A 17,425-nucleotide genomic window follows, 5' to 3' on the forward strand; every position below is an offset into this window, starting at 1 on the left:
TTTCGAGTCTTTCGGGTTTGAGTCTTTCGTTCTTCCTGTCAGCCCCATAGAGTCTATGCTGTCAGTAGCGGAAACAGAAAAGATTAGTTCTTACGAGTCTCGGGTTTGAGTCTTTCGTTCTTCCTGTCAGCCCCATAGAGTCTGTGCTGTCAGTAACGGAAACAGAAAAGATTAGTTCTTTAGAGTCTCGGGTTTGAGTCTTTCGTTCTTCCTGTCAGTCTCATAGAGTCTATGCTGTCAGTAACGGAAACAGAAAAGATTAGTTCTTTAGAGTCTCGGGTTTGAGTCTTTCGTTCTTCCTGTCAGCCCCATAGAGTCTGTGCTGTCAGTAACGGAAACAGAAAAGATTAGTTCTTTAGAGTCTCGGGTTTGAGTCTTTCGTTCTTCCTGTCAGCCCCATAGAGTCTATGCTGTCAGTAGCGGAAACAGAAAAGATTAGTTCTTTCGAGTCTTTCGGGTTTGAGTCTTTCGTTCTTCCTGTCAGCCCCATAGAGTCTATGCTCTCAGTAGCGGAAACAGAAAAGATTAGTTCTTACGAGTCTCGGGTTTGAGTCTTTCGTTCTTCCTGTCAGTCCTATAGAGTCTGTGCTGTCAGTAGCGGAAACAGAAAAGATTAGTTCTTACGAGTCTTTCGGGTTTGAGTCTTTCGTTCTTCCTGTCAGTCCCATAGAGTCTATGCTGTCAGAAACGGAAACAGAAAAGATTAGTTCTTACGAGTCTCGGGTTTGAGTCTTTCGTTCTTCCTGTCAGTCTCATAGAGTCTATGCTGTCAGTAACGTAAACAGAAAAGATTAGTTCTTTCGAGTCTCGGGTTTGAGTCTTTCGTTCTTCCTGTCAGCCCCATAGAGTCTATGCTGTCAGTAACAGAAACAGAAAAGATTAGTTCTTTCGAGTCTTTCGGGTTTGAGTCTTTCGTTCTTCCTGTCAGCCCCATAGAGTCTGTGCTGTCAGTAGCGGAAACAGAAAAGATTAGTTCTTACGAGTCTTTCGGGTTTGAGTCTTTCGTTCTTCCTGTCAGTCCCATAGAGTCTATGCTGTCAGAAACGGAAACAGAAAAGATTAGTTCTTACGAGTCTCGGGTTTGAGTCTTTCGTTCTTCCTGTCAGTCTCATAGAGTCTATGCTGTCAGTAACGTAAACAGAAAAGATTAGTTCTTTCGAGTCTCGGGTTTGAGTCTTTCGTTCTTCCTGTCAGCCCCATAGAGTCTATGCTGTCAGTAACAGAAACAGAAAAGATTAGTTCTTTCGAGTCTTTCGGGTTTGAGTCTTTCGTTCTTCCTGTCAGTCCCATAGAGTCTGTGCTGTCAGTAGCGGAAACAGAAAAGATTAGTTCTTTCGAGTCTTTCGGGTTTGAGTCTTTCGTTCTTCCTGTCAGTCCCATAGAGTCTGTGCTGTCAGTAGCGGAAACAGAAAAGATTAGTTCTTTCGAGTCTTTCGGGTTTGAGTCTTTCGTTCTTCCTGTCAGTCCCATAGAGTCTGTGCTGTCAGTAACGGAAACAGAAAAGATTAGTTCTTTCGAGTCTTTCGGGTTTGAGTCTTTCGTTCTTCCTGTCAGCCCCATAGAGTCTGTGCTGTCAGTAGCGGAAACAGAAAAGATTAGTTCTTTCGAGTCTTTCGGGTTTGAGTCTTTCGTTCTTCCTGTCAGCCCCATAGAGTCTATGCTGTCAGTAACGGAAACAGAAAAGATTAGTTCTTTCGAGTCTTTCGGGTTTGAGTCTTTCGTTCTTCCTGTCAGCCCCATAGAGTCTATGCTGTCAGTAGCGGAAACAGAAAAGATTAGTTCTTTCGAGTCTTTCGGGTTTGAGTCTTTCGTTCTTCCTGTCAGTCCCATAGAGTCTATGCTGTCAGTAACGGAAACAGAAAAGATTAGTTCTTTCGAGTCTTTCGGGTTTGAGTCTTTCGTTCTTCCTGTCAGCCCCATAGAGTCTATGCTGTCAGTAGCGGAAACAGAAAAGATTAGTTCTTTCGAGTCTTTCGGGTTTGAGTCTTTCGTTCTTCCTGTCAGTCCCATAGAGTCTATGCTGTCAGTAGCGGAAACAGAAAAGATTAGTTCTTACGAGTCTCGGGTTTGAGTCTTTCGTTCTTCCTGTCAGCCCCATAGAGTCTGTGCTGTCAGTAACGGAAACAGAAAAGATTAGTTCTTTAGAGTCTCGGGTTTGAGTCTTTCGTTCTTCCTGTCAGCCCCATAGAGTCTGTGCTGTCAGTAACGGAAACAGAAAAGATTAGTTCTTTCGAGTCTCGGGTTTGAGTCTTTCGTTCTTCCTGTCAGCCCCATAGAGTCTATGCTGTCAGAAGCGGAAACAGAAAAGATTAGTTCTTTCGAGTCTTTCGGGTTTGAGTCTTTCGTTCTTCCTGTCAGTCCCATAGAGTCTATGCTGTCAGTAGCGGAAACAGAAAAGATTAGTTCTTACGAGTCTCGGGTTTGAGTCTTTCGTTCTTCCTGTCAGCCCCATAGAGTCTATGCTGTCAGTAGCGGAAACAGAAAAGATTGGTTCTTTCGAGTCTTTCGGGTTTGAGTCTTTCATTCTTCCTGTCAGCCCCATGGAGTCTATGCTGTCAGCAGCGGAAACAGAAAAGATTAGTTCTTTCGAGTCTCAGGTTTGAGTCTTTCGTTCTTCCTGTCAGCCCCATAGAGTCTGTGCTGTCAGTAACGGAAACAGAAAAGATTAGTTCTTTAGAGTCTCGGGTTTGAGTCTTTCGTTCTTCCTGTCAGCCCCATAGAGTCTATGCTGTCAGTAGCGGAAACAGAAAAGATTAGTTCTTTCGAGTCTTTCGGGTTTGAGTCTTTCGTTCTTCCTGTCAGCCCCATAGAGTCTATGCTGTCAGTAGCGGAAACAGAAAAGATTAGTTATTTCGAGTCTCTCGGGTTTGAGTCTTTCGTTCTTCCTGTCAGTCCCATAGAGTCTATGCTGTCAGTAACGGAAACAGAAAAGATTAGTTCTTTCGAGTCTTTCGGGTTTGAGTCTTTCGTTCTTCCTGTCAGTCCCATAGAGTCTATGCTGTCAGTAGCGGAAACAGAAAAGATGAGTTATTTCGAGTCTCTCGGGTTTGAGTCTTTCGTTCTTCCTGTCAGTCCCATAGAGTCTATGCTGTCAGTAACGGAAACAGAAAAGATTAGTTATTTCGAGTCTCTCGGGTTTGAGTCTTTCGTTCTTCCTGTCAGTCCCATAGAGTCTATGCTGTCAGTAGCGGAAACAGAAAAGATTAGTTCTTTCGAGTCTTTCGGGTTTGAGTCTTTCGTTCTTCCTGTCAGCCCCATAGAGTCTGTGCTGTCAGTAGCGGAAACAGAAAAGATTAGTTCTTTCGAGTCTTTCGGGTTTGAGTCTTTCGTTCTTCCTGTCAGTCCCATAGAGTCTATGCTGTCAGTAGCGGAAACAGAAAAGATTCGTTCTTTCGAGTCTTTCGGGTTTGAGTCTTTCGTTCTTCCTGTCAGCCCCATAGAGTCTATGCTGTCAGTAGCGGAAACAGAAAAGATTAGTTCTTTCGAGTCTCAGGTTTGAGTCTTTCGTTCTTCCTGTCAGTCCCATAGAGTCTATGCTGTCAGTAGCGGAAACAGAAAAGATTCGTTCTTTCGGGTTTGAGTCTTTCGTTCTTCCTGTCAGCCCCATAGAGTCTATGCTGTCAGTAGCGGAAACAGAAAAGATTAGTTCTTTCGAGTCTTTCGGGTTTGAGTCTTTCGTTCTTCCTGTCAGCCCCATAGAGTCTATGCTGTCAGTAGCGGAAACAGAAAAGATTAGTTCTTTCGAGTCTCGGGTTTGAGTCTTTCGTTCTTCCTGTCAGTCCCATAGAGTCTATGCTGTCAGTAGCAGAAACAGAAAAGATTAGTTCTTTCGAGTCTTTCGGGTTTGAGTCTTTCGTTCTTCCTGTCAGTCCCATAGAGTCTATGCTGTCAGTAGCGGAAACAGAAAAGATTAGTTCTTTCGAGTCTTTCGGGTTTGAGTCTTTCGTTCTTCCTGTCAGCCCCATAGAGTCTATGCTGTCAGTAGCGGAAACAGAAAAGATTAGTTCTTTCGAGTCTCGGGTTTGAGTCTTTCGTTCTTCCTGTCAGTCCCATAGAGTCTATGCTGTCAGTAGCAGAAACAGAAAAGATTAGTTCTTTCGAGTCTCGGGTTTGAGTCTTTCGTTCTTCCTGTCAGTCCCATAGAGTCTATGCTGTCAGTAGCGGAAACAGAAAAGATTAGTTCTTTCGAGTCTTTCGGGTTTGACGTTTGAGTAATTCGTTCTTTTGCCACGTGACTTGTCACCGTATTGAACACTAGTTCACAACCTTTTTACTAACAAGCACGTAGTTTTTTTTTTATTTTATTTTATTTTTTTATATATATAATTCTCAGTTAATATCAGACATATACAAATATGGGAAATATATTGACTATTCAAGTCTAACATCACAAATTCAAGTCAATTAGACTATTACTCTTTTTGAATCAACTGTATTTAATTTTCTCTATTGAGTTGTTATATAATTTTTTTTGTCCTTGTGTTATTAATGAATAAAAATCAGTTTAAAAATGTTACCTAAACCTTTGTAACATAGCTTATAGGCCTATAGCACCTAGGGATGAAACGGTATGGAAATTTAACATCACGATTATAGTGACCCAAATTATCACGGTTATCAATATTATCACGGTTTTGTTCAAGTTTTATATTTGAAAATCAACAAACAAACTAAAGCAGCTCTATGCACTTTTTTAAGCAAGATTCTGTGGGATTTTCTTCCTTATAATGGCCGTCGTCAATATCAACGCATAAATAACAATAATTTATCGTAAATATAATCTCTAATATTATCTCTGTAAATATATTCTCAAGCAATATTCTCATCAGTGTTCAACAATGATGCATTTAAATCTAGCATGTTTTGTGTAAAAGCCCAAACAGTATCCTAGAGAAATAATGCATATCCATATTTGCATATGATTTGACAGTTTATTTTATTAAATATCAAAATGTCTGCATCATACCTGACACCTAGATGATCACTTTACAGTCAGTTTTATGACTTTCATTCTCTTCAAATGCTATTAAAGTTTCAAACGTGTAACGTTACCAATGTTGTGTGTAACTTTAGAGACGGTCCCTAAATTCACCAACTTTATGCCAGTCACATCAGATGCTGTGGTTCTGCTGTGTTTGTTTGAAACTATTTTCGCTGCTGAAATAGAACAAAAACAGTCAACCTCTGTATGATGAGTGAATCTCTTGCGTACATCACACACACATCTGCTTTTAGTGTAGATTTCAGCGAGTGAGAGCGGCACGCGCTCTGAACAAAATTCCGGCTAATCTGAACGCCTCTGATTATGAGACATTGCATTCATAAACTCAATATAAACACGTGTGAGTGGTTATAATGCGCAACGCGATTATAACAGATGGATTTTGAGAAGACTATAATAAGTTCAACAGCAGAGTGGCTAGTGTGCAGCCGAAATAACGTTAACTTACACCCGCAAATGGCGGTTGTTAATGGCAAACCCTGATTATTATCCCTTAAATGTCACCCTAGTCTTGTCTGAATTTGTTCGTTCGCTTCACGTTATTATTTCCCAGACGTAGTTTTGGTATTGAGGTCAAAGTCCACTTGCCTTGCGTTCGTAGTTTTGAAGTGTTTCCCCTATTACAGCGACTTTATTCTGGCATGTTCTGCAGACAGGGTGACCATCTTCGATTAAGTTTCCCTCAGGACTATTGTAAAAGCCAAAATATGACAACGCCTCAGATTTGGTCCTTTTAGATATCTGAAAAATCTCCCGGTGCTGTCACTGCCTTCTGCCATTTCTTCTCATTCAGAAAACAGCACTGCAGCCAGACTGACGCTGACTGGACAAGATTTACCGCGAGTTTTAAAATCGTGATAATCACACGCGGTTTTAATGATAATTAAATTTTATACGATATTACTAACCGTCACTACATTTTATCGTGGTTTATCGTGAATCCGGTAATCGTTTCATCCCTAATAGCACCTATACAAATACATATTACATATTAAAAAAAAAGTGAATTGAGCTCTTTTGTGTATTTTAATGTCAAAAACAAAATGATGTCAGAATGTCAGTTCAAGTGACAGTCGGTTATGTAATGCTTAAAGGGTTAGTTCACCCAAAAATGAAAATTCTGTCATTAATTACTCACCCTCATGTCGTTGGACACCCGTAAGACCTCCGTTCATATTCGGAACACAAATGAAGATATTTTAGTTGAAAGCTGATGGCTGAGAAAGGCTTCACACAGGCCTCCATTGGCATTCAGTACATTGACACTTCCAAGATCCATGAAAGGCACTTAAAACGTCGTTACAAAGTCTATCTCACCACAGTGGCTCCACAATAATCATACAATGCGACGACAATAGTTTTTGTGCGCAAAAAAAAATCAAAATAACACCTTTATCCAACTTGTTCTTGTCTTCCGTGTGCGCCTCCACGACGCATGCGCGAGAATATGACGTAGCGCCGGTGTTCGGGAATCGATGAAATACACACTTAAGCTCCATTTTGAGCACTACGCCGAGACCTAAAGCACGATCAATGTAGAATCCAACAGCTTAGACACGCGCGTCTTCCTCTGCTCGTAAACAAATCGCTTCTGGGTCATATGTCCGAACGCCGGATCTGCGTCATATTCTCGCGCATGCGTCGTGGAGGCATACACGGAAGTCGAGAACAAGTTGGATAAAGGTGTTATTTTGATTTTTTTTTGCGCACAAAAACTATTGTCGTCGCATTGTATGATTATTGTAGAGCCACTGTGGTGAGATAGACTTTGTAACGACGTTTTAAGTGCCTTTCATGGATCTTGGAAGTGTCAATGTACTGAATGCCAATGGAGGCCTGTGTGAAGCCTTTCTCAGCCATCAGCTTTCAACTAAAATATCTTAATTTGTGTTCCGAATATGAACGGAGGTCTTACGGGTGTCCAACGACATGAGGGTGAGTAATTAATGACAGAATTTTCATTTTTGGGTGAACTAACCCTTTAAATGCTTAATGTATTACAATTGAACTAAACTCATTAGATTTTAGGAGACTAAAACTAGATTAAAACTAAAAACAAATCAGGTGACTAAAATAGGACTAAAACTAAATGGCATTTTAGTCAAAAGACTATGACTAAATCAAAATTTGTTGTCAAAATTAACATTGGTAGAAAACATCTCAGTGATTCAATGATACGGTCATAGTGAGATAAGTTAACTCCTGAATTTGTCTCAGATTAAGTGTGCTCTAGACTGAGCTCAACCTTCGCTAATTCACTCATCAATCCATGCACTTCTCTGACAGACACCAACTACGAACACATGTTCTATCATGTGTGCCTATGAAAGGTGACTGAGCCAATCAGAGGGCGGGAAAGGTGAATGAAGGATACTTTAAAAGGCAATGTCTTCGACCGTACACATGCGTAGTGTGTTGTCTATAAATTATATGAAGTGTCAGTATTGTATTCTTTTATCAGTGTGTAGTTCTCTGTGTTTTTTGGCTAATCAGGTCATGTAAGTCCATTAACTTGACCAGAGCTGATTGAGTGGATGTATTCTTGTTTCTGTTCATTATTCTCATCTTAAACATGATTAAATCGTCCAAACACACAGGAGAACTCCTGGAGAAGCCTCTGAGATCCACCTGACACACTATAAAGATGGCGGTTATAAAACAGGAGAGTGAAGACATAAAGATTGAAGAAGTCTTCAGCATGAAACCGGAAGATAAAGAGCAACAAACAGGTTAGTTTCATTCTCTTCTTTTTATCCTTTATTAAAATATTGACCTCTACATAAATGAATGATATTTTTGAATATGAGGGTCCTAATTAAAGCGGTTTTATTTGACATGGAGCCGGTCACCTCGATGATGACACGACCAGACAAATACTAATGACTTAATATATAAATATATATAAATATACTGATGTTGCTTCAAGAGCATCTCGGAAACTCCTCCTGCCAATAATATAAAAAAATAATAATATGGAGGTAGCCTAAAAACAATTATTTTGTGTAACAATAAACCCCTTCTCTAGTATCTAACAATAATATTTATTTCCATAAATAAAAACGTGGAAGGTAGGTAATTTACGTTTGTACATGTCATCAAATTTGATTTAAAAATGGATGATTTGCTGCAGTGGACACTCTTTATAATGGAAAAACTCACTCAATTATCACTTTTAAAAGGAAATAAGACTGAAAAACTTTGGGTGGCAATGGGAGCGTTATTTATAAATGTTTCTTTTTAAAAAGATATGCAATAAATGCTGGTTTTAATTAGGCTACATTACCTTCATGATGCCGGTGTTCAGGTATCATGAGGGTATTGAGGGAACCCACGGAACTGCAGCACAGCGCTGCAATATAAAGTCAAGGAAATCCGAATCCAAGAGAAATATATGTCAACGTTTGATCTGTTCGTCAGCATCGGGGAATAACATTATAATCTCGTTCACGGTAGAAAAAGCTGCTTACATGTACAAAAGCAACCGAGAAGACTTGAATGTAAACGCAGCTTTTGTGTCTTTATCAGCTTTTCCATACTGGCTCTGATAATCTTCACAAATACTTACCGCTTGCTCCATTTCTGTAAATCCGTTGAATGAGTTTAATTTTACATTTATTAATTTTGCAGACACTTTTATCCAAAGCGACTTACAAATGAGGGATACATGAAGCGATTCGCATTGAAGAGGTTCAGACATTGCTCAGAGTAGCATAAGATAGAATAGTGAGGTATTAAAGAAAAGTGAAAGCATAGAATGAGCTGAGCTCGTGGTGTCTCTGTAGGCAAGCGTCAGCACCTTAAACTTGCGAGCAGCGAGTGGTAGCCAGTGCAGAGAGATGAAGAGTGGTGTGATGTGGGTCCTTTTGGGCTCGTTGAAGACAAGACGTGCCGCTGCATTCTGGATCATTTGAAGTGTTTGGATCGCACAAGAGGGGAGTCCAGCCAGAAGCGCATTGCAGTAGTCAAGTCTAGAAATAACCAGGGCCCTGACGAGAAGCTGTGTTGTGTGCTCTGTTAGGAATGGTCTGATCTTCCTGATGTTGTAGAGCGCAAACCTGCAAGAGCGAGCTGTCTTAGCAATGTGATCTCTGAAGGACAACTGGTCATCAAATGTTACTCTAAGATTTCTGATTGACACTGAAGGGGTAATCAGAGATGAACCTAGCTGGATGGTGAAGTCCTGTTGTAGAGTCGGATTAGCAGGGAAGACGAGAAACTCAGTCTTTGCCAGGTTGAGCTGCAGATGATGTTTTCTCATCCATGCCGAGATGTCCGCCAGACAGCTGGAGATTCGTGCAGCTACTGTGGGATCATCTGGTTGGAATGAAAGGTAGAGCTGAGTGTCATCAGCATAGCAGTGATATGAGAAGCCATGTGCCTGTATGATGGGACCCAGTGAAGTAGTGTAAATGGAGAAGAGGAGAGGTCCAAGCACTGAGCTGAGGAAATTGGCGAAATCATCGGCAGTTAAAGAGGTGGTGAAGGGGGACAGAGGAGAGAGTTGAATGTTCTGAAAAGTGTGGGTGTGTTTGAAGCACTGTTGATCTTGTGGAAATATGAAGATTTTCATATTGATCAGACTTCATCTGAAAAGGATGAGAGGAGAGATTGATACTTAGCCAGGTCAAGCCGGTCCTTTGATTTGTGCCATTTTCTCTCTGCTGCCCTGAGTTTGGTCCAGTTGATAACCAAGGGTTATAGGGAGTAGTGTGTGCTGGCCTAGAAGATAGAAGGTCGATACTTTCTAGACCAGAGCTTCTCAAACCTGTCCTGGGGTCCCCCCACCACTGCACATTTTGCATGTCTCCCTTTTCTAACACACCTGATTCAACTCATCAACTCAATAGTAGAGACTGCAAGACTTGAATCGTCCCCAGGGCAGCTTTGAGAACCACTGGTCTAGACAAGAATTTAAAGTGGAACATTAAAGTGTGTGTTGCGGTATTCACGTTCAGATGAAAATTGTGTGGATGAGGGAAGAGAGGATGACACAACACAGGAAAGATGAGAAGGAGCACGTGAGCCAGGTTTCTTCTGAAAGTATCTGGTGGTGGGGTTTGTGATGTACAACTATTAAGTTGTAGATTATAAGTGACACTTTTATCTTTCCTCTCACAGTATAACCAGCTGGACGTCAATCAATCAGGTTTCAAAAAGGGCCACTCAACAGAGACTGTCGGTCACTGAAGCCCTGCGGATTGCTAAAGCTGATTCCAAATCATTATTCCTTGTCCTCCTCAATCTATCTGCTGCATTTGCCACGGTCAATCATTAGATTCTTCTGTCCACCCTCTCATTACTGGGCATCACAGGGACTCCACTCCACTTGGATTATGACCAAGATGGCGGCGCGAGTAGATCGCGAGGCTCTGGTTCTCTCCAGATTCTGCAATTTTGCGGTATTTTTCCTGTTCTTCTCGGGTCTGTTCGCACAGAACAGTTGTGCCTTTACAACGTACACCCGCGCTGAGCTTTTGGATATTGGTTTGCGAATTTCCGACAGTTTTATGGACAATCTACAACTCCTTCCTGAGATCGCTAAGACACCGGTGACTCTGCACTCTACCCGGCCGGGCGGAAGTGCACGCAGACGGCGGCGTGATCGTAAACAAAGGCGGGGGAGACGTGGAGGAACGCGTGCTAAGCTAACGCTTACTCCTCATCGGCTCTCTTTACCCAGCATTTTCCTTGCCAATGTACGGTCGCTAGTGAACAAAATGGAGGAGATTCGACTCAGCATCACACACAGTAAGAAACTTTTGAACTGTAACGTCCTAATATTCACGGAAACCTGGTTAAACAGCGGAATACCGGACACCGCTATCGAGCTAGCGGGACGCCACACACTCCGGGCGGATAGAACATTAGATGGCTCCGGGAAGAGCAGAGGGGGCGGATTGTGCATTTATATTAACAAAGCTTGGTGCACAAACTCTGCTATTGTTGGGAGTCATTGTTCAGCTAACCTGGAGTTTCTCATGGTTAAATGTAGACCGTTTTATCTACCCCGGGAGTTCACCTCCACCATTATCACAGCAGCCTATATTCCACCCGATGCTGATGCCAAGCTTGCTATGAAAGAACTTCACGCAGCCATCAGTAAACAACAGACTGATCACCCGGAAGCTGCGTTTATTGTTGCAGGTGACTTTAATCACTCAAACTTAAAGTCAGTGCTACCCAAGTTTCACCAGCATGTTTCCTGCCACACCAGAGGAAACAAAACCTTAGACCATGTTTACACAAACATGGCCGGAGCTTACGTTGCGACACCCCTCCCCCACCTGGGACAGTCAGATCACCTCTCTTTGTTTCTCAGACCCAAATATTCACCCCTCATCAACCGCGTGAAGCCATCAATGAAAACCATCAAGGTGTGGCCTGCGGGGGCAGACTCCACACTCCAGGAAAGGTTTCTAAACACAGACTGGAGTATGTTTGCTTCTCAAGCCACCAGTGGCGCTCACACGGACATTGACTCCTACACCTCCTCTGTATTGGATCATATCAATACCACCATCGACAGTGTTACAACCCAGAAACAGATCACCACATACCCAAATCAGAAGCCTTGGATGAACAGGGAAGTACGACTCCTGTTGAAGTCACGCAACACTGCCTTCAGATCAGGAGATGCACAAGCCTACAGCGCATCCAGGGCAAACCTGAAGAGGGGCATCAAAAAGGCCAAGCACTGCTACAAGCTTAAGATTGAGGGTCACTTTTCCAACTCTGACCCTCGACGCATGTGGCAGGGCATCCAGGCCATCAGTGACTACAAACCCCCCCACTCCACCCCCGCAGCCACTGATGTCAACTTCCTGAATGAGCTAAATTACTTTTATGCTCGTTTTGAAAGAGACAACAGAGAAACTGCCACCAAGCTCAAACCCTCAGCTGACCACCCACCAATCACACTCTCCTCCACAGATGTCTGCAAGGCACTGAGCCGGATCAGCGCACACAAGGCTGCTGGACCAGACAACATCCCTGGACGTGTGCTCAGGGCATGTGCGGAGCAGCTCGCTGGGGTTTTTACAGACATTTTCAACCTGTCTCTCGCCCAAGCAGCTGTACCATCATGCTTTAAACGCACTTCCATTGTGCCAGTGCCGAAACACTCCAGCCCGAGGTGCCCTAATGACTACCGCCCTGTAGCACTCACACCCATCATTATGAAGTGCTTTGAGCGGCTGGTCCTGGAACACCTAAAAGACTCTATACCATCCACATTGGACTCACACCAGTTTGCCTACCGCAGCAATAGGAGCACAGAGGATGCCGTTTCCATGGCACTGCACTCTGTGCTCACCCATCTGGACAGTAAAAACACTTATGCACGCATGCTGTTTGTTGACTTCAGCTCCACATTCAACACTGTCATCCCATCCAAGTTAATTGCCAAACTTGGAGACCTGGGCATCAACACTTCAATGTGTAACTGGATTTTGGACTTCCTAACTGACAGACCCCAGAATGTTCGATCAGGATCCACCTGCTCCACGTCCATCACACTCAACACTGGTGTACCACAGGGCTGTGTGCTAAGTCCGTTTCTCTACTCCCTCTTCACCTCCGACTGCAAGCCTGTGTATGGAACTAATTCCATCGTCAAGTTTGCGGACGACACTACGGTGATCGGGCTCATCAGCAACAACGATGAGACTGCCTACAGGGAGGAGATCCAGCACCTGGCCACATGGTGCGCTGATAATAACCTGCTCCTCAACACCACCAAAACGAAGGAGCTCATCGTGGACTTCAGGAAGGAGTCAAGAGACACACGACACCATCCACATCAATGGAATGGCTGTTGAACGTGTCTCCAGTTTCAAGTTCCTGGGGACCCACATCTCGGCGGACATGTCGTGGACGACCAACACCTCCAGCCTGGTCAAGAAGGCTCACCAGCGCCTCTTCTTCCTGAGGACACTGAGGAAGAATCAGCTCTCCTCGGCTATCCTGGTGAACTTCTTTCGCTGCGCAATAGAAAGCATCCTGACCAACTGTGTGGCAGTGTGGTATGGGAGCTGCTCTGTTGCGGAGCGCAAGGCACTGCAGCGGGTGGTGAAAACTGCCCAGCGCATCACAGGGACTCCACTACCTGCCATTGAACACATCCAGAGGAAACGCTGCCTGCATCGAGCTCGCAGCATCCTCAAGGACTCCTCTCACCCAGCCCACAGACTGTTTTCTCTCCTGCCCTCCGGCAGGCGTTTCAGGATCCACCGGACCAGGACCAGCAGACTTAAGAACAGTTTTTTCCCCAGAGCTGTCTCTTTACTGAACTCAAACCCCCGTTGATCCACTTCCCTCATAAACTGCGAACTCTCCTACCTCACATCTGCCTTCACTTTGTTATTTGCACTACCGACTGTTTATTACAGTAACAACTGTTTACTTATGCATTCTGCACCACCATACCGTAACTGGATTATGCTCATTTGCACTGCCGACTGTATTTACAGTAACAATGTTTACATTTGCATTTTGCACCGTACTTCTAACTGTAATATGCAACCACTTTCCACTGCACTTTTACACTTTCTTTCGGATAGCTCTGTCCATAATTTATTGTACTAACTTAATCCACTGCTATATTCCTCATATTAGCCTAACATATTATTGTATACCTCTAACTGTAAAATTCTGTTCAAGTAATAACCGTCTGTATATTTATTCATAGTACATAGTCACCTGTAAATTCTGTTTATAGTAATAGCCATCTGTATATTATATTCATAGTACATATTCACCTGTAAATTCTGTTTATAGTAATAGCCATCTGTATATTATATTCTAGTACATATTCACCTGTAAATTCTGTTTATAGTAATAGCCATCTGTATATTTATTCACTGTATATATTCATCTGTAAATTCAGTTCTGCTTATAGTAATAACCATCTCTCTACTTATACATATTTATATATATTCAGAAACATTTTTATGTCCTGCACTTACGCAACCATTGTATATCCTGCACTTGCTGCTATTGCACTTCTGGTTAGACCTAAACTGCATTTCGTTTCCTTGTACTTGTACTTGTGTAATGACAATAAAGTTGAATCTAATCTAATCTAATCTAAAACTTGTTAGAGGGAGTAGTGTGTGTTGGCCTAGAAGATAGAGGACAGATATCGTCTTGACCAGAGCTTCTCAAACCGCCCCCACCACTGCACATTTTGCATGTCTCCCTTTTCCAACACACCTGATTCAACTCATCAACTCAATAGTAGAGACTGCAAAACTTGAATTGTCCCCAGGGCAGGTTTGAGAACCACTGGTCTAGACAAGAATTTAAAGTGGTGAATTTAAAATGATCAGAAATTTACATAGGTTTCACCAAAATGTTGTCTGTGATGCAGTTGTGTGTGTAGATTAGGTCAAGTCAGTTGCCAGATTTGTGGGTACCTGTGGTGATGAGCCGTTTGAGATCAAATGAGGCTAGGTGTGAGTGGAAGTCTGTAGCATAAGGCTTCTCTAGGTGAATGTTGAAATCGCCAAGTGGACAAGTAGACTGCAATCCTCAAGGAATGAGGACAGCAGAACATCCAGCTCCTAAATGACTACAATATGAATCTGAACAGGAGTTGTAACAGTAATAGCATGGGATTCAAACAAATTGTTATTGCATAGAGAGGAGTGAGTATTTCTAATTGGAAGAAATTAGAAGACCTGTGCCCCCACCCCTCCCAGACTGGCGAGGGGTGTGAGAGAGAGAAATTGTTAGAGAGAGCAGCGGGTTGATGAGTGTTCAGGAGAAGGAAAAAGATACTTAAGTGCCTTACCGGTGTCCTTGCTCGGGTAGAGTCACAGGTCTTTACCCAAGTCTCACCACTTGAGTGAAAACTGCTGAGCACGCCCTTACAATTAGCACACTAAAATCCAATAGCACATGAATGTCTGAAATGAAATCAAAACTACTGCTGGATAGCAAAGTACTTAAAGGATTAGTTCACTTCAAAATGAAAATGCCATTTGCTCACCCCCATCTCAGATGTTCATGTCTTTCTTTCTTCAGTCTTCAAATTAAGTTTTTTGAGGAAAACATTCCAGAATTGTTCTTTTTTTCGGTTGAAGGTCCAAATCAAAGCTGTTTCAAAGGAAGAGCTTCAGAGGTTCTGACCGATCCCAGACGAGGAATAGAGTCTGATCTAGCTTGGTCCTTCAACCATTGGTTGCCATTGAAATCCATTATGTGGAGAAAAATTCTGGAATGGTTTCCTGATTTTTTTTTTCTCTTTTACACTGAAGAAAAAAAGACCTGGACATCTTGGGTGAGATGGGGTTGAGTAAATTATCAGAATTTTCATTTTGAAGTGAACTAATCCTTTAAGTCAGGGGTCTACAAACTCTGTAGAGTTTGGCTCCAACACCAATTAAACACACCTGAGCCAGCTAATCGGTGTCTAACTAGGGCCTTGTAAAACACTTATTAGATGGTTCAGATGAGTTTATTTTTGAGTTTGGAGCTAAACTCTACAGGACAGAGTTGGGAGACCCCTGATTTAAGTGCGATAGTGAGCAATAACAACAAGCGCAGCAAACGTGCATGGTATTCTAAACTGCAACTATAATTAAAATACAAATTACTATTAAAGTATAAATAACAAATAAGCAGAGAGTCTAAATTAATCATCCCAGTAGCAGATAATCAGCTAAGCAACACAACAGAACTGAGTATTAAGCAAAACAATTGCGTCGCAGTTCCTTATATTATTATTAAAGATTATAAATTATCAAACAGTAAAAAAATTTATTTAATGTTGTAACTTCTGGATAATGTTTCAGTGCTTAACTCCATTAATGAGAGTGGCATATTTAATCTAAATGTGTATATAAGATGTAAAAAAAGAGTCCTTTATCCCTTCGCTCACTCCAGTAATATGTTCTACAGTGTTTGTACAGTGCACACATATTTACACTCATCTTATTTTTGAATATATCCCGATGTGTCTGTGGAAAATTGCGTACACACATTTCAATTTTGTATGTACGCAACGTTTATGCGTCAAGCCCCAGTTATAAACTTAAATGTGTCTCCCTCATTTACTTCTGATCGACCAAAACACACCGGTGTAAACAGGGCCTTTGTTGGTTTTGATGTTTGTCTCTGTGTCGTTAAACTAGGGCTAACTTGTATTTGTTTTGTTTCTTTAGACCTGATGCAGCTGAAAGAGGAGAGTCAAGAACTGGAGGAGGTTGAAGTAAAAAATGAGAAAGATCATGATTTCAAAACTGGAGAACAATCTTTTAGTTGCTCAACAACAAAAAAGGTTTCCTCACAAAAGAAGACGGAAACTAGAAATAATTTCACCTGCAAACAATGTGGAAAAAGTTTCACTCGAAAATCAAACCTTAATGTCCACATGAGAATTCACACTGGAGAGAAGCCGTTCACCTGCCAACAGTGTGGGAACAGTTTCAGTCGCAAATCAAGCCTTGAAATCCATATGAGAGAACACACTGGAGAAAACCCATTCACCTGCCAACAGTGTGGGAAGAGCTTCACTCAAAAATCAGCACTTAATATCCACATGAGAGATCACACTGGAGAAGTCTCGTTCACCTGCGATCTGTGTGGGAAGAGCTTCTCACGAAAAGAAAATCTTCAGATTCACATGAGAATTCACACTGGAGAGAAGCTGTTCACATGTGATCAATGCGGAAAGAGTTTTTCACTTAAAGGACTCATTAAGGACCACATGAGAATTCATCCATGTGCCTCACAGAAAGAACTGTTTAATATGTCATCAGTGTGGAAGGAGTTTCACAGACAGGACACCGCTTAAGAATCATGTGATAACTCACTGGAGAGAAGCCTCTCATGTGCCATCACTGTGGAGTGACATACTTAAGGAAATCAAGCCTTGAATGAGATGAGACATGAGAGTTCACACTGGAGAGAAGACTTTCACAATCTTCACATATCAAAGAGACTTGAAACATCATTTGCAAACCTTTTCTCAAAAGAAAGATACATTTTCAAGAGATTTAGAAAAGAGAGCTATTTAAAAAATCACCTGTACATTTAAAAAAAGCGATTTAATCTTGTTCAGTGTCAGAATTGTTTTTATTTTGCCATCACGCTTGCAGATACACTTCATTTTAGTTTAATTTTTTTACAGTCTAAATGTTAGATAATCTTCTGTCTTGCTGTGAAATGCTACAATGTAAATGGAGAAATTACACATAAAAGAACATTAACTGTATAAACTAATGAACATTGCATTGAATTATTTGATTCCTCTTCAGTGAGAGAATGCACAAGAAAACATTGGTTTCAGTCATGACTTGATTATGCCTACGGTTGGGTGTGGGTGACGACATCAGGTATTTAAGTCACATCATGCGTGTTTCGGTACGCCTGCTCTGGTGTGACATAGGGCATGTGAAACACATGTTATGTACTTGCGTAGAG

General features: G+C 42.0%; 1 protein-coding gene across 1 annotated transcript in view; it reads left to right on the top strand.

Moving 5' to 3' along the window:
• The window catches only part of LOC307129293 (uncharacterized protein), a 31,230-nt gene extending 14,008 nt beyond the window's left edge, over nt 1–17,222 (top strand). The window contains exons 2-3 of the mRNA XM_079821582.1: nt 7,600–7,731; nt 16,165–17,222. Of these exons, the coding sequence (XP_079677708.1) occupies nt 7,647–7,731; nt 16,165–16,796 (717 nt within the window). The 5' untranslated portion in view covers nt 7,600–7,646 and the 3' untranslated portion in view covers nt 16,797–17,222. The remainder of the gene's footprint in view (nt 1–7,599; nt 7,732–16,164) is intronic.
• The last annotated feature ends 203 nt before the right edge of the window (nt 17,223–17,425 follow it).

Source organism: Gobio gobio (genome assembly GCF_949357685.1).
Source record: "Gobio gobio genome assembly, chromosome: 7".
NCBI classification, from domain to species: Eukaryota; Metazoa; Chordata; class Actinopteri; order Cypriniformes; family Gobionidae; genus Gobio; species Gobio gobio.